Here is a 17,972-nt window from a genome sequence, read left to right as displayed (position 1 = left end):
TGGCTCTCATAAAGAGCTGCTTAGAGAAAGTTTAGCTTAGGTTTTTTATTTTACAGTGATTCCTGCTGGCAACAGGATCACTGCAACGAGGGACAGAGGGGAGAAGAAGTGAACTCACCTGCGTGCAGGATGGATTGGCTTCTTGGCTACTGGACATCAGCTCCAGAGGGACGATCACAGGTACAGCCTGGATGGTCACCGGAGCCGCGCCGCCGGCCCCCTTGCAGATGCTGAAGTAAGAAGAGGTCCAGAATCGGCGGCTGAAGACTCCTGCAGTCTTCTAAAGGTAGCGCACAGCACTGCAGCTGTGCGCCATTTTCCTCTCAGCACACTTCACACGCAGTCACTGAGGGTGCAGGGCGCTGGGGGGGGGCGCCCTGGGAGGCAAATGAAAACCTATTAAAAGGCTAAAAATACCTCACATATAGCCCCCAGAGGCTATATGGAGATATTTAACCCCTGCCTGGATTCACAAAATAGCGGGAGACGAGCCCGCCGGAAAAGGGGCGGGGCCTATCTCCTCAGCACACGGCGCCATTTCCTCTCACAGCTCCGCTGGTCAGGACGGCTCCCAGGTCTCTCCCCTGCACTGCACTACAGAAACAGGGTAAAACAGAGAGGGGGGGCAAATTTAATGGCAATATTTTGATATATATAAAGCAGCTATAAGGGAGCACTTATTATAAGGCTATCCCTGTCATATATAGCGCTTTTTTGGTGTGTGCTGGCAGACTCTCCCTCTGTCTCCCCAAAGGGCTAGTGGGTCCTGTCTTCGTGTAGAGCATTCCCTGTGTGTCTGCTGTGTGTCGGTACGTGTGTGTCGACATGTATGAGGACGATATTGGTGTGGAGGCGGAGCAATTGCCAAATATGGGGATGTCACCTCCTAGGGGGTCGACACCAGAATGGATGCCTTTATTTGTGGAATTACGGGATAGCGTCAACTCGCTTAAGCAGTCGTTTGACGACATGAGGCGGCCGGACAATCAATTAGTGCCTGTCCAGGCGCCTCAAACACCGTCAGGGGCTGTGAAACGCCCTTTGCCTCAGTCGGTCGACACAGACCCAGACACAGGCACGGATTCCAGTGGTGACGGTGACGAATCAACCGTATTTTCCAGTAGGGCCACACGTTATATGATTTTGGCAATGAAGGAGGCGTTACATTTAGCTGATACTACAGGTACCACTAAACAGGGTATTATGTGGGGTGTGAAAAAACTACCTATAGTTTTTCCTGAATCAGAAGAATTAAATGACGTGTGTGATGAAGCGTGGGTTGCCCCTGATAAAAAGCTGATAATTTCAAAGAAATTATTGGCATTATACCCTTTCCCGCCAGAGGTTAGGGAGCGCTGGGAAACACCTCCTAGGGTGGACAAGGCGCTAACACGCTTATCTAAACAAGTGGCGTTACCCTCTCCTGAGACGGCCGCACTTAAAGATCCATCAGATAGGAGGATGGAAAATATCCAAAAAAGTATATACACACATGCAGGTGTTATACTACGACCAGCTATAGCGACTGCCTGGATGTGCAGTGCTGGGGTAGTTTGGTCAGAGTCCCTGATTGAAAATATTGATACCCTGGACAGGGACAATATTTTACTGTCGTTAGAACAAATAAAGGATGCATTTCTTTATATGCGTGATGCACAGAGGGATATCTGCACACTGGCATCACGGGTAAGTGCTATGTCCATTTCGGCCAGAAGAGCTTTATGGACGCGACAGTGGACAGGCGATGCGGATTCAAAACGGCATATGGAAGTTTTGCCGTATAAAGGGGAGGAGTTATTTGGAGTCGGTCTATCAGATTTGGTGGCCACGGCTACAGCCGGGAAATCCACCTTTCTACCTCAAGTCACTCCCCAACAGAAAAAGGCACCGACTTTTCAACCGCAGCCCTTTCGTTCCTTTAAAAATAAGAGAGCAAAGGGCTATTCATATCTGCCACGAGGCAGAGGTCGAGGGAAGAGACAGCAACAGGCAGCTCCTTCCCAGGAACAGAAGCCCTCCCCGGCTTCTACAAAAGCCTCAGCATGACGCTGGGGCTTCTCAAGCGGACTCGGGGACGGTGGGCGGTCGTCTCAAAAATTACAGCGCGCAGTGGGCTCACTCGCAGGTAGATCCCTGGATCCTGCAGATAATATCTCAGGGGTACAGGTTGGAATTAGAGACAGATCCACCTCGCCGTTTCCTGAAGTCTGCTTTACCAACGTCCCCCTCCGAAAGGGAGACGGTTTTGGAAGCCATTCACAAGCTGTACTCTCAGCAGGTGATAGTCAAGGTACCTCTTCTACAACAAGGGAAGGGGTATTATTCCACTCTATTGTGGTACCGAAGCCGGATGGCTCGGTAAGGCCTATACAAAACTGTCACTATCAGTTTCAGACGCTGCCGTTTGGTTTGTCCACGGCACCTCGGGTCTTTACAAAGGTAATGGCCGAGATGATGATTCTTCTTCGAAGAAAAGGCGTATTAATTATCCCATACTTGGACGATCTCCTAATAAGGGCAAGGTCCAGAGAACAGCTAGAGATGGGATTAGCACTATCTCAAGAGGTGCTAAAGCAGCACGGATGGATTCTGAATATTCCAAAATCCCAATTAATGCCGACAACTCGTCTGCTGTTCCCGATTCTGGACACGGTTCAGAAAAAGGTTTTTCTTCCCGAGGAAAAAGCCAAGGAGTTATCCGACCTGGTCAGGAACCTCCTAATACCAGGAAAGGTGTCTGTACATCAATGCACAAGAGTCCTGGGAAAAATGGTGGCTTCTTACGAAGCAATTCCATTCGGCAGATTCCACGCAAGAATTTTCCAAAGGGATCTGTTGGACAAATGGTCAGGGTCGCATCTTCAGATGCACCTGCGGATAACCCTGTCTCCAAGGACAAGGGTATCTCTTCTGTGGTGGTTGCAGAGGGCTCATCTATTGGAGGGCCGCAGATTCAGCATACAGGGTTGGATCCTGGTGACCACGGACGCCAGCCTGAGAGGCTGGGGAGCAGTCACACAAGGAAGAAACTTCCAGGGAGTGTGGTCGAGCCTGGAAAAGTCTCTTCACATAAACATTCTGGAACTAAGAGCAATCTACAATGCTCTAAGCCAGGCGGAACCTCTGCTTCAAGGAAGACCGGTGTTGATCCAGTCGGACAACATCACGGCAGTCGCCCATGTAAACAGACAGGGCGGCACAAGAAGCAGGAGTGCAATGGCAGAAGCTGCCAGGATCCTTCGCTGGGCGGAGAATCACGTGATAGCACTGTCAGCAGTGTTCATCCCGGGCGTGGACAACTGGGAAGCAGACTTCCTCAGCAGACACGATCTTCACCCGGGAGAGTGGGGACTTCATCCAGAAGTTTTCCACATGCTAATAAACCGTTGGGAAAGACCAATGGTGGACATGATGGCGTCTCGCCTCAACAAAAAACTGGACAGGTATTGCGCCAGGTCAAGAGATCCGCAGGCAATAGCTGTGGACGCGCTGGTAACACCTTGGGTGTACCAGTCGGTGTATGTGTTTCCTTCTCTGCCTCTTATACCAAAGGTATTGAGAATCATACGGCAAAGCGGAGTAAGAACGATACTAGTGGCTCCGGATTGGCCAAGAAGGTCTTGGTACCCGGAACTTCAAGAGATGGTCACGGACGATCCGTGGCCTCTACCTCTGAGAAGGGACCTGCTTCAACAGGGTCCCTGCCTTTTTCAAGACTTACCGCGGCTGCGTTTGACGGCATGGCGGTTGAACGCCAGATCCTAAAAGGAAAAGGCATTCCAGAAGAAGTCATTCCTACCTTGATTAAGGCAAGAAAGGAAGTCACCGCGAAGCATTATCACCGCATTTGGCGGAAATATGTTGCGTGGTGCGAGGATCGGAGTGCTCCGACGGAGGAATTTCAACTGGGTCGTTTCCTACATTTCCTGCAATCAGGATTGTCTATGGGTCTCAAATTGGGATCTATTAAGGTTCAAATTTCGGCCCTGTCAATATTCTTCCAAAAAGAATTGGCCTCAGTCCCTGAGGTCCAGACTTTTGTCAAAGGAGTACTGCATATACAGCCTCCTGTGGTGCCTCCGGTGGCACCGTGGGATCTAAATGTAGTTTTAGATTTCCTCAAATCCCATTGGTTTGAACCACTAAAAAATGTGGATTTGAAATATCTCACATGGAAAGTGACTATGTTACTGGCCCTGGCTTCCGCCAGGAGAGTATCTGAACTGGCGGCTTTATCTTATAAAAGCCCTTATTTAATTTTCCATTCGGATAGGGCAGAGCTGCGGACGCGTCCGCATTTTCTCCCTAAGGTGGTATCAGCGTTTCACCTGAACCAGCCTATTGTAGTGCCTGCGGCTACAAGCGACTTGGAGGACTCCAAGTTGTTGGACGTTGTCAGAGCTTTAAAAATATACATTTCAAGGACGGCTGGAGTCAGAAAATCTGACTCGCTGTTTATACTGTATGCACCCAACAAGTTGGGTGCGCCTGCTTCTAAGCAGTCGATTGCTCGTTGGATTTGTAACACAATTCAACTTGCACATTCTGTGGCAGGCCTGCCACAGCTTAAATCTGTTAAGGCCCATTCCACAAGGAAGGTGGGCTCATCTTGGGCGGCTGCCCGAGGGGTCTCGGCATTACAACTCTGCCGAGCAGCTACGTGGTCAGGGGAGAACACGTTTGTAAAATTCTACAAATTTGATACCCTGGCAAAAGAGGACCTGGAGTTCTCTCATTCGGTGCTGCAGAGTCATCCGCACTCTCCCGCCCGTTTGGGAGCTTTGGTATAATCCCCATGGTCCTTTCAGGAACCCCAGCATCCACTAGGACGATAGAGAAAATAAGAATTTACTTACCGATAATTCTATTTCTCGGAGTCCGTAGTGGATGCTGGGCGCCCATCCCAAGTGCGGATTATCTGCAATACTTGTACATAGTTATTGTTAACTAATTCGGGTTATTGTTTAGGGAGCCATCTTTCAGAGGCTCCTCTGTTATCATACTGTTAACTGGGTTTAGATCACAAGTTGTACGGTGTGATTGGTGTGGCTGGTATGAGTCTTACCCGGGATTCAAAATCCTTCCTTATTGTGTACGCTCGTCCGGGCACAGTACCTAACTGGAGTCTGGAGGAGGGTCATAGGGGGAGGAGCCAGTGCACACCACCTGATCTGGAAAAGCTTTACTTTTTGTGCCCTGTCTCCTGCGGAGCCGCTATTCCCCATGGTCCTTTCAGGAACCCCAGCATCCACTACGGACTCCGAGAAATAGAATTATCGGTAAGTAAATTCTTATTTTTTCCTGAATCAGAAGAACTAAATGACGTGTGTAATGAAGCGTGGGTTGCCCCTGATAAAAAGCTGATAATTTCAAAGAAATTATTGGCATTATACCCTTTCCCGCCAGAGGTTAGGGAGCGCTGGGAAACACCTCCTAGGGTGGACAAGGCGCTAACACGCTTATCTAAACAAGTGGCGTTACCCTCTCCTGAGACGGCCGCACTTAAAGATCCATCAGATAGGAGGATGGAAAATATCCAAAAAAGTATATACACACATGCAGGTGTTATACTACGACCAGCTGTAGCGACTGCCTGGATGGGCAGTGCGGGGGTAGTTTGGTCAGAGTCCCTGATTGAAAATATTGATACCCTGGACAGGGACAATATTTTACTGTCGTTAGAACAAATAAAGGATGCATTTCTTTATATGCGTGATGCACAGAGGGATATATGCACACTGGCATCACGGGTAAGTGCTATGTCCATTTCGGCCAGAAGAGCTTTATGGACGCGACAGTGGACAGGCGATGCGGATTCAAAACGGCATATGGAAGTTTTGCCGTATAAAGGGGAGGAGTTATTTGGAGTCGGTCTATCAGATTTGGTGGCCACGGCTACAGCCGGGAAATCCACCTTTCTACCTCAAGTCACTCCCCAACAGAAAAAGGCACCGACTTTTCAACCGCAGCCCTTTCGTTCCTTTAAAAATAAGAGAGCAAAGGGCTATTCATATCTGCCACGAGGCAAAGGTCGAGGGAAGAGACAGCAACACGCAGCTCCTTCCCAGGATCAGAAGCCCTCCCCGGCTTCTACAAAAGCCTCAGCATGACGCTGGGGCTTCTCAAGCGGACTCGGGGACGGTGGGGGGTCGTCTCAAAAATTACAGCGCGCAGTGGGCTCACTCGCAAGTAGATCCCTGGATCCTGCAGATAATATCTCAGGGATACAGGTTGGAATTAGAGACAGATCCACCTCGCCGTTTCCTGAAGTCTGCTTTACCAACGTCCCCCTCCGAAAGGGAGACGGTTTTGGAAGCCATTCACAAGCTGTACTCTCAGCAGGTGATAGTCAAGGTACCTCTTCTGCAACAAGGGAAGGGGTATTATTCCACTCTTTTTGTGGTACCGAAGCCGGATGGCTCGGTAAGGCCTATTTTAAATCTGAAGTCCTTGAACCTGTACATAAAGAAGTTCAAGTTCAAAATGGAGTCACTCAGAGCAGTGATAGCGAACCTGGAAGAGGGGGACTTTATGGTATCCTTGGACATCAAGGATGCATATCTCCACGTTCCAATTTACCCCTCACACCAGGGGTACCTCAGGTTCGTTGTACAAAACTGTCACTATCAGTTTCAGGCGCTGCCGTTCGGATTGTCCACGGCACCTCGGATCTTTACAAAGGTAATGGCCGAGATGATGATTCTTCTTCGAAGAAAAGGCGTATTAATTATCCCATACTTGGACGATCTCCTAATAAGAGCAAGGTCCAGAGAACAGCTAGAGATGGGATTAGCACTGTCTCAAGAAGTGCTAAAACAGCACGGGTGGATTCTGAATATTCCAAAATCCCAGTTAATGCCGACAACTCGTCTGCTGTTCCTAGGGATGATTCTGGACACGGTTCAGAAAAAGGTTTTTCTCCCGGAGGAAAAAGCCAAGGAGTTATCCGAGCTTGTCAGGAACCTCCTAAAACCAGGAAAGGTGTCTGTACATCAATGCACAAGAGTCCTGGGAAAAATGGTGGCTTCTTACGAAGCAATTCCATTCGGCAGATTCCACGCAAGAATTTTCCAAAGGGATCTGTTGGACAAATGGTCAGGGTCGCATCTTCAGATGCACCTGCGGATAACCCTGTCTCCAAGGACAAGGGTGTCTCTTCTGTGGTGGTTGCAGAGTGCTCATCTATTGGAGGGCCGCAGATTCGGCATACAGGATTGGATCCTGGTGACCACGGACGCCAGCCTGAGAGGCTGGGGAGCAGTCACACAAGGAAGAAACTTCCAGGGAGTATGGACGAGCCTGGAAACGTCTCTTCACATAAACATTCTGGAACTAAGAGCAATATACAATGCTCTAAGCCAGGCAGAACCTCTACTTCAGGGAAAGCCGGTGTTGATCCAGTCGGACAACATCACGGCAGTCGCCCATGTGAACAGACAGGGCGGCACAAGAAGCAGGAGTGCAATGGCAGAAGCTGCAAGGATTCTTCGCTGGGCAGAGAATCATGTGATAGCACTGTCAGCAGTGTTCATCCCGGGAGTGGACAACTGGGAAGCAGACTTCCTCAGCAGACACGATCTTCACCCGGGAGAGTGGGGACTTCATCCAGAAGTCTTCCACATGCTGGTAACCCGTTGGGAAAGACCAATGGTGGACATGATGGCGTCTCGCCTCAACAAAAAACTGGACAGGTATTGCGCCAGGTCAAGAGATCCGCAGGCAATAGCTGTGGACGCGCTGGTAACGCCTTGGGTGTACCAGTCGGTGTATGTGTTTCCTCCTCTGCCTCTCATACCAAAAGTATTGAGAATTATACGGCAAAGAGGCGTAAGAACGATACTAGTGGTTCCGGATTGGCCAAGAAGGACTTGGTACCCGGAACTTCAAGAGATGATCACGGAAGATCCGTGGCCTCTACCTCTAAGGAGGGACTTGCTTCAGCAGGGTCCCTGTCTGTTTCAAGACTTACCGCGGCTGCGTTTGACGGCATGGCGGTTGAACGCCGGATCCTAAAGGAAAAAGGCATGCCGGAAGAAGTCATTCCTACTTTGATTAAAGCAAGGAAGGAAGTAACCGTGCAACATTATCACCGAATTTGGCGAAAATATGTTGCGTGGTGCGAAGATCGGAGTGCTCCGACGGAGGAATTTCAACTGGGTCGATTCCTACATTTCCTGCAATCAGGATTGTCTATGGGTCTCAAATTGGGATCTATTAAGGTTCAAATTTCGGCCCTGTCGATTTTCTTTCAAAAAGAATTGGCTTCAGTCCCTGAAGTCCAGACCTTTGTTAAGGGAGTGCTGCATATACAGCCTCCTGTGGTGCCTCCAGTGGCACCGTGGGATCTCAATGTGGTTTTGGACTTCCTAAAATCTCATTGGTTTGAACCACTAAAAACGGTGGATTTGAAATATCTCACATGGAAAGTGACCATGCTTCTAGCCCTGGCTTCTGCCAGGAGAGTGTCAGAATTGGCAGCTTTATCTTACAAAAGCCCATATCTGATTTTCCATTCGGACAGGGCAGAACTGCGGACTCGTCCGCATTTTCTCCCTAAGGTGGTGTCAGCATTTCATCTGAACCAGCCTATTGTAGTGCCTGCGGCTACGAGTGACTTGGAGGACTCCAAGTTACTGGACGTTGTCAGAGCATTAAAAATATATATTGCAAGGACAACTGGAGTCAGAAAATCTGACTCGTTGTTTATATTGTATGCACCCAACAAGATGGGTGCTCCTGCGTCTAAACAGACGATTGCTCGTTGGATCTGTAGCACAATCCAACTTGCACATTCTGTGGCAGGCCTGCCACAGCCTAAATCTGTAAAGGCCCACTCCACAAGGAAGGTGGGCTCATCTTGGGCGGCTGCCCGAGGGGTCTCGGCATTACAACTTTGCCGAGCAGCTACGTGGTCAGGGGAGAACACGTTTGTAAAATTTTACAAATTTGATACTCTGGCTAAGGAGGACCTGGAGTTCTCTCATTCGGTGCTGCAGAGTCATCCGCACTCTCCCGCCCGTTTGGGAGCTTTGGTATAATCCCCATGGTCCTTTCAGGAACCCCAGCATCCACTAGGACGATAGAGAAAATAAGATTTTACTTACCGATAAATCTATTTCTCGGAGTCCGTAGTGGATGCTGGGCGCCCATCCCAAGTGCGGATTATCTGCATAAATTGTACATAGTTATTGTTAACTAATTCGGGTTATTGTTGAAGGAAGCCATCTGTTCAGAGGCTCCGCTGTTATCATACTGTTAACTGGGTTTAGATCACAAGTTGTACGGTGTGATTGGTGTGGCTGGTATGAGTCTTACCCGGGATTCAAAATCCTCCCTTATTGTGTACGCTCGTCCGGGCACAGTACCTAACTGGAGTCTGGAGGAGGGTCATAGGGGGAGGAGCCAGTGCACACCACCTGATCGGAAAAAGCTTTACTTTTTGTGCCCTGTCTCCTGCGGAGCCGCTATTCCCCATGGTCCTTTCAGGAACCCCAGCATCCACTACGGACTCCGAGAAATAGATTTATCGGTAAGTAAAATCTTATTTTCTTCACTATCCCCTCCATTAGGGTGACCATAATATCTCTTTAATCTGGGACACCTATGAATTACACAGGTTCTTTGGCTGGTTTTAGCCAGCCACAGAACCTGTGTAAATCATGTGTCCCAGATTAAAGGGATATTATGGCAACCCTACCTCCCATATACAATACTAGATAAGCAGCACTTGATACAGCAATACAATCATTCTCACTAGAGAATTGTAGCAGTATGTGGCATAGTTAACGTTCCCACACCTCTTGCTTTTGTCTTCAAGTTTTAAATTGACTTATTTTTTATTTTATTTCTTTGATATTTCTTTTTCTTAATTGTACTCTAAGAAATGGTCATTTTTATATGTTCCTTTCCATTTTGATTTGTTTATTTTTACACCCTCTTCAAAAGGTCTTATGGGATTGTTTGAGAAGCGTCGGTTTAAGAAGTTTCTAAGCTATGCTGCAAACTTTGATGAGAATGATCCAAAGACACTTGAAGGAATTGACCCCAAGAAAACAAGCATGAACGATGTTTACAAGAAATTTGATTTGGGTCAGGATGTCGTTGACTTTACAGGTCACGCACTAGCTCTGTACAGAACTGATGAGTGAGTTAAATTTGCCTCCTGAATGCCTATCTTGTAACAGTATCATCACTTTCAGCAATGTACCGTATTTCATAAAGGCTGAGGTTACCAGTTAATCTCCCCATTTATAAATGTGGACATTCATGTTTTGACCTCTGTCTCCTATCCAAATGATTGAGAGTACACTGTGCAATTTTAAACTGTAGTTTAGTTCGTCCTGATAGAAGCCTATCCCATAAAAAATTCCATTGATTTTGTAATATTGTCACAATTGATACCCAAATAATAAATGCCAACCAAAGATAGTTCCGCTTGAAACACACAGAATCAGAGTTTAATTGAATAGGTAGAGTTTTCACATGCTAGTCTTTTACAGAAAAATGATTCAGTAAATGTATTTACATTTTAAAGAGTTGTTGGATGGACAAGTTTGCCTCAGAGGCTGTCAAAATTGCACTGCTTTGATGTAACACTGGTTGCATGTATCATTTTGCATTGGCTTTTCTATTTACCCAATAGATATCGGGAACAGCCTTGTCTTGAGACTATCAACAGGATTAAGTTGTACAGTGAGTCCCTTGCACGGTATGGCAAAAGCCCGTACTTATATCCACTCTATGGCCTTGGAGAACTACCACAAGGGTTTGCAAGGTAAGATCCCAGTAATTTCACACTCATCAGTCTAATTTCTCTGTAATTACCTAACCACAGTCTGAGTATTAGCTTTGTATGATACTTGGGTGCCGGTACGTGACTGGGGAAATAGAGATGTGTTATTCAGAATATTTTTAAATGGTTTTTGACTTAGACCTGTAAATAAAATTTCTCTAACGTCCTAGTGGATACTGGGGAACTGTACTTCAGTATAGATCGGGTCCTCTGGAGCCTTGCACTTTAAAACCTTTAGTGTGTGTATGTGTGTGCTGGCTCCTCCCTTCTATGCCCCTCCTACCAGACTCGGTTTAGAAAAATGTGCCCAAGGAGCTGGGTGCAGTTCTCTGGAGCTCCAGAGTTTCCTTTTATTTTTTGTTTTAGTTTATTGTTTTCAAGTAGTCCTGGTCTGCAACCAGGCTACCTGCTTCGTAGGACTTAGAGGGGGGGACCGAACCAACCTCCTGAGGGTTAATGGTTCGTAATCCCAGCTGACAGGACACTGAGCACTTGAGGTGCTGTTAACACACCGTTGGTGTGTGTGCCCATGCCAGCATCTAGCTGCCACCCTCTAACAGACGCCAAAGATCGAAAGGTGCGGTGAGTGTTACCACCGGGGTCCCGGTAAGCGGGTCCCCGGTGCAGTTTTAGCGGCATGTCACGGGCCACGAACTGCGGTGCCTGCTGCGGACTACACTGGCTCAGTGCTAATGCATTGTCCATTAGGCCAGTATAAACTGTAAGGGACTGCGCACCATTGCAAGGGGTGGGGCTTCCCAGAGAGGGACCAGAGGCGGGAAGGTGCCATTCCCTGCTGCTAATGATCATCAAGGCTGCATGTACGCTGCTCCTCCATGGACCCACGCTGTTACAGACTCTGTACTGGTACCAGGAGGTCATAGCAGGGGGGAAGCACACCAGAGGTAGCACCGATGCACTTTTATCAGGTTATACACCTAATTTCAAACACTGTGCTGCTGTGTTCTGTGTGCTGCTCTCAGCTCCTCAATGTCACTACAGGGGCTCTCTAGGGTCTGTGTGGAGGTGTTTTTCAGTGAGCTGCGCTGTATTAGTTATGTCAAGATGTCTGTTGTCATGGTTATGTGCGCTGCTTGTAACTCTTCCCCTTCTTCAGCGGGGTCCCTCGTGTAAACAGGGACACAGTTCACAGGCACCTGACTGGCTAGATAATTATAAAAGTATGACTCGGAATGTTAATTCAGAATTAGCTGCTGCTAAAAAGGAGAGACAGGTGTTATAGCAGTCTATTGATTGTATGGCAAAAGCAGCAGATATCAGAAAGGCTTATCAGCCCGCTCTGTTGGTTTCGCCTAAACGCTCATTGCCACAGATGCTCCAGTCTGATTCTGATCAGCCTGATGTGGAGGATGATGATATGGATGAGGACAACTCTCTGTCCCCTGGGGTGGAGGCCCTCATTTTTGCTGTAAGAGAGGTTCTTCACAAACCGGATCAGGAGGCAGAGCCAGATGAGGAGTTGTAGTTTAATGTTAGACCAAAGACCTCAGCAACTTTTCCTGTGTCTAAAGTATTAAACTCCCTTGCCAGGGAAGTATGGGTAAACCCTGATAAGAAATGTTGAAATAGTCGATAAGTCTGTGTCCAGACTGTCTAAGAAATTGGTACTGCTGGTGCCAGGGGCTATATCCCTAAAAGAGCCGGCTGACCGTAAAATTTAGACCACTCTCAAAGGAATATATACGGCAGCAAGTGTAGCACAGCGTCCCACAATAGTTTGTGGGTGGATTTCCAGGGCAATGGTCAAGTGGTTCGATAATATTATTAATAGATTAGACAATCTGCCCCAGGATGAGGTCATTACTCTGCTGCAACACATACAGGATGCTGTAAATTTTATGAGCGAGGCTATAAAAGAATTGTGTAAGATAAATGGCCGCAGTACTGCTATGGCAGTATCGGCACACAGAGCTCTGTGGGTTATGTCAATGATCAGCGGACGCTGATTCCAAAAAGGGTGTTGAAAATTTTCCCTTTACAGGTGATGCCTTGTTTGTGGACAAATTAAATAAATGGATCTCCCAGGCAACGGCGGGTAAGTCTACCTATCTGCCATCGGCTGCGCCACCCGCTAGACGTTCTTCCACAGGACCCTCGCAGTCCTTTAGTTTGTCAAGGTTCAGAGGCAGGGGCCGGGGAGTCTCCACCACTCAGAGAGGATCTCGTGGTAAGTCCGGTAAACCTGCAACTGCTGCATCCCTGGACCAGACCACCGGATCCCCTGTCGCTAAGTCTTCCGCGTGACTGTTGGCCCCAGCAGCAAGGCAATTTTCAGGTAGGTGCTGTCAGCATCCGGGGTCTTACCGGAACGCTGGGGCGGCGGGGCGGGCTTCACGGGCGGCTGGGCAGCGGCGGTGGAGGGCTGCGGCTCTGGGTTCAAGGGTACAGGCAGCGGTAATGGCGTTGAGGTGGTCCGCTCGTGGCGGCGGGACGCCGCGGCAGCGGCTCGCTCTCGCTAAACCGTTGCCTAGGAGACCAGGGGCAGTGAGCAGCATGTTGTCAGAAAAGGTCTGCATTACTGGGCGCCGCCATGTTGGAGACCAAGTTTCTGACATAATTCCTGTTCCTAGTTTTCCAGCCAATCCAGGGAGACTTCTTCCTATAAAAGGGGGCTGGTTTAGGACAGGGATGCCAGTGCTTCAAGTTACAACCCTGTTGTAGGTGCTTTAGCCTGTGCTCCCAGGATTCCTGCTGTATTCTGGTACTTCTAACCCTACATTGCCAGTTCTCAGTTGCTGCTGCAGTTTTCCCGTTCCTAGCCTGCTGCTGCCCGTGGAGACGCTCTTGGAAAACCCGGTTCAGTTAGACCCTTTGGGCACGGACGACCCCGGGTCTCTTGCCTCGTCCTTCAAGCCACAGTCCGCAGATTCTTGCTTCCAGCCAAGTCCTCGAACCACCATTCACAGTCCTCAGCTCGTTATCTCCAGCTTCATCTTTCAAGCCACAGTCTACAGTTCTCAGTCTCCAGTCACGACCTAAACTACCGTCCACAGTTCTCAGCTCCTCTACCGCAGTTTCATCTCATAAGTCACAGTCCACGGTTCTTGTCTTCAGCCTCGTTTTACTCTCACTCACAGTTCCACAGTTCTTTGTCTACGACCACGTTATCAAGTCACCATTCATCAACCTCAGTTTTCTACCTCTGCTCTGTACATAATAAATACTTTCCATTGACTCTCAAACTCCGCCTACATCCTTCATTGCTCCGTATCCCATGCAAAGGAACTATATCCAACCCCCTCATTTTGTTCTTCCCCAGCCTGCTACCTCCTTGGGCAAGTCTCAGCTGCCGGATCCCCAAACTTTGCTAGACGTGACAGGTGCTCGCCTTCAACACTTTGCCCACGTGTGGGCGAAGTCCTGCCGGGATCCTTGGGTGAGGGACCTCATTTCCCAGGGATACCGGCTGGAATTTCAAGCATTTCCGCCTCACAGATTGTTCAAATCAGGCTTACCAGTTTCGCCCACAGCAAAAGTTACCTTGCAAGAGGCTATTCAAAAACTTTTCAGGACAGGGGTGGTGGTTCCAGTGTCTACTCCGTTATACAAAAGTGTTTTTTACTCCAGTCTTTTTGTCGTCCCAAAACCGGACGGTTCGGTGCGACCCATCTTAAACCTGGAATCTCTAAACCCGTATCTGTGGGTGTACAAATTCAAGCTGGAATCCCTGCGGGCAGTGGTGTCCGGTCTGGAGGAGGGGAATTTCTTGGTATCCCTAGATATCAAGGATGCTTACCTACAAATTCCCATGTGGCCCCCTCATCAGGCATCTCTCATGTTCGCCATCTTAGATGACCATTTCGTGTTTCAGGCCTTGCCCTTTGGCCTGTCATCAGCTCCGAGGGTCTTCACGAAGGTCATGGCAGAGATGATGCTGCAACTGCGCATGATGAGAGTCAACATAGTCCCTAACTTGGACAATCTCCTGATAAAGGCTATGTCCAGGGAGTGTCTATCGCACAGCATCGATCTGACAACTCGCCTGCTTACTGATCATGGGTAGATCCTAAATTTCCCAAAAATCTCACCTGGAACCGACCCAACGTCTTCAGTTCCTGGGAATGATATTGGATACAGTGTCTCAGAAGGTGTTTCTTCCGATGGAGAAGACCTTGGCTATCCAGGCTGTGGTCCATTCAGTGCTCCGTCCTCGCAGGGAGTCAATACATATTTGCATATGCTTGCTGGGCAGGATGGTTGCTGCTTATGAGGCAATCCAGTGTGGCCGATTTCATGCCCGGCCATTTCAGCTGGATCTGCTAGACAAATGGTCGGGGTCTCGCCTTCACATGCATCAGGAAGTGACCTTATCTCCGAAAGCCCGGATTTCTCTATTATGGTGGCTACAAGTTCCTCACCTGGTTGAAGACAGGAATTCCAATATCCACTTGTGGATTCTACTCACAATGGATGCCAGCCTCCGGGGTTGGGGGGGCTGTGACCCAGGGGGCCCAGTTCCAGGGGGATATGGTCAATTCAGGAATCGGCTCTGCCGATAAACATCCTGGAACTTAAGGCAATTTACAATGCTCTTCTGCAAGCATCCCATCTCCTGAAGGATCAGGTGATCCAGGTTCAATCAGACATCGCCACGGTGGTGGTGTAGATAAACCGACAAGGGGGAACAAGAAGCAGAGCGGCGATGCGAGAAGTGTCAAGAATGCTCCATCTGGTTGGAGGCCCAACGCAAGGGCCATCTCGGCCATATTCATTTTGGGAGTGGACAACTGGGAAGCGGACTTCCTCAGCAGACACGACAGCCATCTGGAGGAATGGGGCCTACATCCCCAGGTGTTTAAACAGTTAATTCACTGTTGGGGCTGTCTGCATATAGATCTGATGGCTTCTCGTCTCAACAAGAAGCTATGCCGTTACTGTTCCAGAACGAGGGATCCGCAGGCTGTAGCAGTGCATGTGCTGACGATACCTTGGACATTCCAGTTTGTGTACCTTTTCCCTCCTCTACTGCTAATCCCAAGGGTTCTAAAAAGACTAAGAAGGGAAAGCTTTAAAGCAATTCGAATTGCCCCGGATTGGCCTCAACGGGCGTGGTACTAGGACCTCCAAACCATGGCTCTGGAGGATCCCTGGTCTCTACCGCTCCAAGATGACCTTCAACAAGGTCCGTTTGTCCATCCAGAGTTACAGCGGCTACGTTTGACAGCTTAGAAGTTGAGCGGGAGATTCTAGCAAGATAAGGTCTTCCCTTCCGGGTTATTTCCACCATGGTCCAGGCCAGGAAGATGGTTACGTCAAAACATTATCATCGTATCTGGAAAAAGTATGTGTCCTGGTGTGAAAGTAGAAAGGTGTCTCCCGTGGAATTTAGAATTGGTTGTTTTCTACTTTTCCTGCAAGCGGTAGTGGATATGGGCCTACGTTTAGGCTCCATCAAAGTCCTGATTTCGGCGCTCTCTATTTTCTTCCAGAAACAATTGACCATGTTGCCGGAAGTACAGACTTCGTACTTCCCACGGCTCCGTGGCATCTTAATGTGGTTTTTCAGTCGGACTGGTTTGAACCCTTACTTAGAGTGGAGTTTACATCCACTGTCTTTCAGGTGAGAAATTTTATTAGCATTGGCGTCTGCCAGACGTGTCTCTGCAATTGGGCCCTTATCCTGTAAGAGTCCTTATTTGATTTTTCATAAAGACAGGGTGGAACTCAGGACCCATCCTCAGTTTTTGCCAAAAGTGGTTCTGTTTCATGTGAACAATGCAGCCAATCTTCACAAATCAGTAAAGATGCCAGTAAAGATGCTTGGGGAGAGGGTCCAGAGCCCGCATGGCTATGGTCTCTTAAAAATATGATGTCTAATATGTCATCCCAGCTCACTGCTAATGTTCAGAGAACTCAGCTACTCCAACAGGCTGTTGCAGATTTAGCTGCTAGGGCAGATGTTACATAGTCGTCGTCCTCTCATGCAGGACCACAAAAGTGTGGGTTGTCTGCTCTACTATCTGACACAGATGAGGATATACAGGAGGATGGGCCCCGTTAGTGGGGATCCTGATTCTGCTCAGGGTATTGGCCCCCTAATTCTGGCTATATGGAACGTGTTAAAGCTCCCTCTAGAGGACACTGCGTCACAGCAGTCGTTTTTCTTTACACAAAACAAGCCTAATGTCAATTTCCCTGATTCTGCAGAGTTAGATGACCTATTCAAGAAGGCCTGGAAAAATCCATGGCACCAGGTGTATTGCAAAGGCCGGTCATTGCGGGTTGCTGGATGACCCATGCCATTCATTCATGGGCCACTCAAATTCAGGAGGGCCTCTCTGGGGCTATGCCCCTGGTCACTGTGGTGACCCTCCTAAAGCACATTCAGGACACTACACGCGTCCTCTGTGACTCGCTCAAGGAGATGGGGAACATTAATGCTTGGACTTCTGCCATGGCAGTATCTGCGCACACGGCTTTGTGGTTGCGTCAGTGGATAGCGGACATGGAATCCCTCCCCTTTTCAGAGGAATGGCTCTTTTGGTGTTGAATTGGGTACCTGGATTTCCAAAGTTACGGCTGGGAAATCCACATTTCTCCCCTCTGGAGCCCCGCCATCGAGACGCTCCTACCCGGGGCCTTCTGTACAGTCCTTTTGGTCTCACAGATTTCGATCTAAGGCCAGAGGTGCCTCCAATGCGGCTAGAGGCACCAGATGTAAGTCAAGGAAACCTGTAAGCACCAGCTCTCAGGAACGGACTACCAATTCTGCTTCCACTGAGGCCTCAGCATGACTGTGCCCACCCACCCCAAGGGGATCTTGAGGTAGGAGCTCGACTGCGTCACTTCAGCCACGTCTGGGAGGCTTCCTGCCAGGATACCTGGGTCAGGGATCTTGTTTCTCAAAGGTACAAGCTGGAGTTCAACAGTGCTCCTCCCCAACGATTTTTCAAATCAAGCTTACCAGCTTTGGAGGATATGCAGGTTACGTTGCAACAGGCCAAGTTGGTCCAGTCCCACGTCATTGTTCCAGTACCAATGCCACAATGAGGCAAGGGTTATTACTCCAACCTGTTTGTGGTACCGAAACCGGACAGTTCGGTAAGGCCCATTTCTCTGACGTCCTAAGTGGATGCTGGGACTCCGTAAGGACCATGGGGAATAGCGGCTCTGCAGGAGACTGGGCACAACTAAAGAAAGCTTTAGGACTACCTGGTGT

The 17,972-nt window shown here is 48.7% G+C and overlaps 1 protein-coding gene across 1 annotated transcript in view; it reads left to right on the top strand.

The window, feature by feature from the left end:
* GDI2 (GDP dissociation inhibitor 2) overlaps positions 1-17,972 on the top strand; it is a 203,189-nt gene that overhangs the window by 98,454 nt on the left and 86,763 nt on the right. The window contains exons 5-6 of the mRNA XM_063926788.1: positions 9,946-10,144; positions 10,643-10,774. Of these exons, the coding sequence (XP_063782858.1) occupies positions 9,946-10,144; positions 10,643-10,774 (331 nt within the window). The remainder of the gene's footprint in view (positions 1-9,945; positions 10,145-10,642; positions 10,775-17,972) is intronic.

Source organism: Pseudophryne corroboree, chromosome 6, assembly GCF_028390025.1.
Source record: "Pseudophryne corroboree isolate aPseCor3 chromosome 6, aPseCor3.hap2, whole genome shotgun sequence".
In the NCBI taxonomy this organism is placed as follows: Eukaryota; Metazoa; Chordata; class Amphibia; order Anura; family Myobatrachidae; genus Pseudophryne; species Pseudophryne corroboree.
Note: the sequence above shows the minus strand (reverse complement) of the source record. Positions and strands in the feature narration are given on the sequence as shown.